Source organism: Sinocyclocheilus anshuiensis, unplaced genomic scaffold (genome assembly GCF_001515605.1).
Source record: "Sinocyclocheilus anshuiensis isolate Anshui unplaced genomic scaffold, SAMN03320099.WGS_v1.1 scaffold274, whole genome shotgun sequence".
Taxonomy (NCBI): Eukaryota; Metazoa; Chordata; class Actinopteri; order Cypriniformes; family Cyprinidae; genus Sinocyclocheilus; species Sinocyclocheilus anshuiensis.
This window is the reverse complement of record NW_015547698.1, coordinates 1874742-1881335: the sequence shown is the minus strand read 5'-3', so window position 1 is coordinate 1881335 and position 6594 is coordinate 1874742. Positions and strand designations below refer to the sequence as shown.

At 35.9% G+C, this 6594-nt stretch overlaps 1 protein-coding gene across 1 annotated transcript in view; it reads right to left on the bottom strand.

Moving 5' to 3' along the window:
* Window positions 1–4594, bottom strand: part of LOC107703707 (MHC class II regulatory factor RFX1-like) — a 20342-nt gene extending 15748 nt beyond the window's left edge. The window contains exons 1-2 of the mRNA XM_016506422.1: window positions 4587–4594; window positions 1354–1691 (exon numbers count right to left, since the gene is read on the bottom strand). Coding sequence (XP_016361908.1) covers window positions 1354–1691; window positions 4587–4594 — 346 coding nt within the window. The remainder of the gene's footprint in view (window positions 1–1353; window positions 1692–4586) is intronic.
* Window positions 4595–6594: the final 2000 nt, after the last annotated feature.

The following is a 6594-nucleotide window of genomic DNA, read 5'->3' as shown; positions in this document are numbered from 1 at the left end:
ATTTTTTTTAATTTTTTTTTATGACAAAATATCAAGTTTTAAAATAGAATAAAATTTTTATTTTCTAATAATGTTGATGTTTTGATAATGAAATACTCAAGTATTTCATGCTGACAAATTAAATTTTTTATATACATAACATTCAAGTAATATACATAACACAAGCGCTCACACTTACGGTAAAGCACATCCAGACTGTACAGACAGCTACTGTAGAACATGATCTGAACACAGACACACATGCAGCCATTTCTCTTTATATCAGGCTCATAAGGGCCGGCCTTGAACAATTAATCTCCACAGATGGGCCGAGAAATCTCTCGTTCAGGTAAACACAGGTATCAGATTGAGAGAGGAGAAATCAAGCTAAAGAAAGGATGAGGACCTGTGCTTTTTACTTGGTTTTCTTTCTGTATTTTCCTGAATCTCCCAGTTTATCTCTCTACTCAATTAAATTATTCTCTGATATCACCAGCTTTAAACTAAAGCCTTTCCACAGGTGTTTTGCTGTTGTCTTTTTTCATACAACAGATTAATATGTTCATCTGCTATATATTTTTATAAAAAAAGTTAATTTGAACCTATACTTCCATATAGAAGCTTTTTTACAGAAATCATTCTAATATGCTGATTTGCTGCTCAAGAAACATTTCTGATTATTATCAATGTTGAAAACCTTATCAATGTTAACTCGGAAATAATTATAATTGTTTAAAAATAAAAAGCATTTATCTAAATAAAAATCTTTTGTAAAATTATGCTGTCACTTTTGATTATTTTAACACATCCTTTCTGAATAAAAGTATTAAATTATTTTTTTTAAAGTGCATATATTTACATAATTTTTTCTTTTCATATTTTTTTTTTGGTATTGACATTTATAGTCTAATTTTAAATATGCAATTTATTGTGGTCATTATATTTGGTCTATCAGGTTTCACAGTTTTGTCCTTCACTCCCATGTAAACTTTGCGGTAATTAATAAAGCTGCTGCGGTAAGAAGTTCATCCACACACAATGAGGACGCTGAGTAGGCAGTGGTGTCATAACGGCTGCCAATTAGAGCGTTATGATGTGCAGTCATCAGAAAAAACACGTGTATGTGTTCGTGTGAGTGTGTTAAATAAAAAGCACAGGCAGAAGGGAACGTGTGTGTCGGGTGGCGAAGCTCACTGCTGCTGTTGCGTGTTTATTTCAAGGTCCTTCTATTCAGGGAGAGACCTAGATAGTGTCAGGTGTCTGTTAGATCGCATTACACACACTTTGCATATAAACCAGTGGTCTGCGCTGCAGCTTCAGCCTTAACTGGAGAAAGGTAAGTCCACACATATCTAGTAAAGAGCAAGTGCTCACCGGTAACAGTCACCACTATGTACTGCTGGGCGCTCTGGCCGTTTCCTGCCTGGGAGGCGGAGCTTTGTATCTCTCCTGACACGGCTCCTTGAGGGGGCGTGGTCAAAACCACTTTCTTTTGAGTGACAAGGGGTGTGGCCTGTGCTCTTATGATCGAGGCCGTCTGTGCAGGAGCGGATCCCGGCGAGCTCTGGATGTCGGAGAGGAACTGGGACGTGGAAGTGGCTTTCTGCTGGGTCGACGAGGACGTCGTGACGTTGCCCCCTTGTGATTGGGAGGGCGGAAGCTCCTCAGCGGTGTAGCCTGAAGTTGCCATGACGACAACAGCCCAAATCCCTCTGCAAACAGAAATTAAAAGCGCGGATTAAGCCCTGCAGGAAGTTGAAAGCCAACAGATTTAGACTTCTTTACTTGTTTTAATGATAGCTGGTATTGCCCTGGAGATTATTGCACAATTACACTTAAATTACATTTTCCATGCACTGGTCAGTTTTGAGACTTTTTGCTTTCATTCATGCCGTCTTTCACCCTAGTGGAAAGAGAACATTCAAAATAGACATTTAAGTGTTTATATTATTATACTTAATCTATTTGCGTCTGTAGGTTTCAATTACAATACATATCTTTAAAGGCTGTTTTCTCAAAATGAGTTTTTTCTCCACTTCAGTAGCAACTACATAAATCCAACTTTACAGTTTTTGCTATATTCTGAAGGTTTTTACTGGGTTTGTTCATAAATTTGATTTTATTTCTTAAAAATATATTCATTTCTGGCTGTTGACAGGATTTTCTGATTTATAGAGTGATAAAAAGAGCTATCAAAAATCCCCTCAGTACAAATCTTTAACTCTAATATGTTAACAAAATTTTGAACCTGATTTTATCCAGTGTTCTAACTTCTGGAAATGTAAGTAAATTATTAGATCATGCATTTGCATATTTGAACATAACATTTCATACAACTTGTAGCACAAAACAATTGTCTTTATGTGATTAATGTGATTAGTCAACTGGGGAATTTTTCTCTATTCACCTGTAACGTCTTGCCTTAATATTTTATTATATAAAAGCAATAGTGCTTTATAAGGACTCACGTTTTCATTAAAACATTATTTTTACTAAGCAAATTCACTGACATCTTTCTGCTGGTTAACCTTAATAACTATATAATTATTTGGATACAGAATAAGAACATGCATTTAGAATCTTTTATTATTATCAATAACAACAAAAAAGATTTAGCTAAAAAAAAAAGTCAAGCATTTTGTCTCACTTATGCATACATTCCAGAAGTTTACTGCATGTAAAACTAAACACATTTTCTTTCCCTGTCAGACGCACGTAAATCCTTGAGCTGGCTGAACTTGTTTAACAGTACTCTCATTTTCCTTAAATTAGCAGGAACGGGCGGCACCTGCGTGCCCTGTCTTGTGATGACAGTATGTGCTAGTTCATATGAAGTTACCGTGAGAAAGGGAAATTTCATAATGAATCATCTGATCAGAATTAAAGTGTCACACAGCCTAAAAAGAACTACTCACATTATTAAAATCATCCCATTAAAATAAAACCGAGAGCACATGAAGACAAAACTCTGAACACTTTAAAATTAAATACAAATGTTCAACAATTTACCACCACATATTCACAGCTTCAAATTCGCTCATAAATTTACACGCAAAGCATTTCGCTGAACGTTTAATGTCATAATAAATCCTGTGTTATAATCTGACTAAACATTGCGTTGTGTAATGTATTATTTTTACCTCTATATGTTGAGTATATATTCAATGTTATGATTTTAATGGCAAGATATTATCTTCATGCATGATTTTGCCTCAATAATATATCATCTATTTTATGTTTATATTAAATATAACATTTCTTATATATGTATGTTTTGTTTATTGCTGGCAGAGCACAAATTATATTCACACACATATAGTTAGATATATATATTTGTATTGTCAGAACAACTCACATGATTAAAATTAAAATAATGAAAATAAAACCGAGAGCACCTAAAGGAACAACGCTAAATAAAATACCTAATTTCAACAATTTACCTGAACAAGCAGCATATATTCATAGGATATTTTCAAATATGCTGACAAACTTCCTTGAAAAATAAAATATCACAGTATCTTGCTGAACATTTAATGTCATAATGAATCTTTTATGTTGCGCAATGTATTATTTTCCCCTCTATGGTCAATATGTAGAGTATATAGTCAGTGTTATGATTTTAATGGCAAAATATCATGCATGATTTTGCCTCACTAATATAGCATCTATTTTAATTTTATATTATATGTAACATTTCTTACATATGTGTGTTTTAATATTATTGCTGGCATAGAAAGCAAAGTCTATATACGCACATATAGTTAGATATCCACATCTACAACTGGATAGACATGTGTCAATCACGCCCTTTTAACTTCCCACGCCACGCCCCTTTCCAGAATACGCCCCTCCCTCCGCACTGGAGCTGATTTGGCACACATATGGCTGTTAATCGACAACTCCCTTAACAACGTTTTTAACCCCCTAAAAATACAATTCCAGGGAGTTTGAGCCACCGCAATGTCTGTAAATAAATCGCCGTTTGCGTTAAATAAACTCCAGCAAACCGGATTACCGAATAAAGATTACAGTCGAATGTAGTTTGGCTGTCAGAAGTCGCTCTCTGACATTTGATCCTAAACTACTCGTCCGTTGCAGTCATCAAGTCAGTTAAACACACTTCTGACTCACCATAAACAAACAACAGCAAGTCAAAAGTCTCACACTCTCACGTTACAACACCCGCCATTTTGTCGCGCTCGAGCAGATTTGACATCGTCATAACAACCGCAAGCGCGGGGTCGAGTTAAAGCGCGATAACTGAGGAAATCGTGTCTAGCACACTTCGGCACTTGTAACAAAAAACAAGAGGAGGATGCGTGAAGTAAAGTTGCTGCTTTCACCTTTCGCTTCTTGACGGATGATCTTAGTTTGGCGCGGAGTTTTATTTTCTTAATGGTTCAAATTGTTATTGTTGATTCTTGTTGCTGGGTTCTTGTCGCCACGACTACCGTGACTATGGCGCCTCGTCCTCACCGGGGCAACTGTTGCTACCCACCCGTCTAAGCACCGCCCTCTTGCTTAGCAGCGATTGGCTGCGTGTCGTCAAAGGGAAACGGTCTTCTCTCTTTGTAATTGGATAAGGAGAGTGTCTATAACAAACTTACCTTGTCATTCGCTGACAGTTGCTTACGCAAGAAGTACACGCCCACTTTACGCTCATTTATTGGACCACATTCCTGTCAATCAAACGTTACGCTAAACTCCTCTGACTCAGTTTCGACGTCAGTTAAAGATAAAAGAAAAAATACACGTTAATAACTTACATACAATTTATATATAATTAAAAATGCATCAAAATAGTGTTTTATTTTTGCGCAAATCATATGTATAATCATTATCCTTACTAAACCATATTAAACATACTTCTACATCAAATGGCAGCACCATGGTACTTTGTCTAAATATCCAGATTTTTTCCTAAAATTTTCCATAAAACAGGATAATTTACCCACGAAATTGTCTGAATAATGTACCCTGAATAAATAAATACCTAAATAATGTAATTTAACCTTAGTTTGGGCATGAAATTCTGCAAATGAATCGTTTTATTTCTAATTTCGAAATACTTTAATTATAGCACCATCAGCATATTAAACATAATACTATAATCACTGGGGCCAGACAGGCAACCAATTAACCCGCATGCTGAAGGCTCATCCATGTGCTGTTATCTCTGTGAATGCCAGCGTGTGAATCATATTCTCCAGACTTTCTTATCTCATGACTGTATGATTATGAAGAAACAGGTTTTTGTTGATACTCTTATAAGCCGGTTTCCGAGGTGCTGGGACTCTTAATAACCACACACACATCAGTTCTCTCATCCATATCCTCTTCTTATCTGTTTGAAATGTCATCTGGGCACCTTGTGTCACGAGAGGTCAGCTAACCCAGCCTGCATTGCATATTTTTACTGTTCTTTAAATCTTTATTGTGTATTGACGATGTTTCATGGAACTTCTATGGTATATGAATATGAAATCAGACAGTACCATTGTATTACCTCAGATGTGAAATCTGGCTGTAATTACTCAGTATCTGGGTCTTGGTTTATGTTATTTTCATGACCCCACACAGGGTCGATTATTATATTATTATTATTCCCATGTAACAAATTTGCATGATAGTATACAGTTTTCTGTTCATTAGAAAAATGAATCTGTGGTCAAAGTGTACCATATATAATGTTTCATCAACAGTTTTATATATATATAATTTTTTGCTTAAAGGGATAGTTCACCCAAAAATGAAAATTCTGTCATTAATTACTCACCCTCATGTCGTTCCAAACCCGTAAGACCTTCGTTCATCTTTGGAACACAAATTAAGATATTTTTGATAAAATCCGAGAGCTTTCTAACCCTGCATAGACAGCAAGGGAACTACCACTTTCAAGGCCCAGAAAGGCAGTGAGGACATTGTTAAAATAGTCCATGTGACATCAGTGGTTCAACTGTAATGTAATGAAGCTATAAGAATACGTTTTTGTGTGCAAAGGAAAACAAAAATAATGACTTTATTCAACAATTCTTCTCTTCCGTATCAGTCTTCGCCGCACGTTCACAAGTGTATCACGACGCTGTGAAGCTGCTGACGCAGGAGCCGGCGTTCTGATGTAGAACACACATGTGCTGCGGCTTGTTTACAAGCAGAAGAAGATGCACGCTGCACATAAAGCAGTCTTCGTAAACATATCTGAAGATTTCGACAGAGAGGATGACTTGCAATTTTTTGCCCAGCCTTAATTATTTGAACCAGAGTATACAGACGATGAACTAAGAGAGATAGGTGTTCTACATCAGAACGCCGGCTCCTGCATCAGCAACTTCACAGCGTCGTGCTACTGACACGGAAGAGAATAAATGGTTGAATAAAGTCGTTATTTTTGTTTTCTTTGCACACAAGTCTATGGAGGGTTAGAAAGCTCTCGGATTTCATCAAAAATATCTTAATTTGTGTTCTGAAGATGAACGAAGATCTTACGCGTTTGGAATGACATAAGGGTGAGTAATTAATGACAGAATTTTCATTTTTGGGTGAACTATTCCTTTAAGTATTATAACAATAATAATAATAATAATTATTATTATTATTATTATTCATGTATGTATG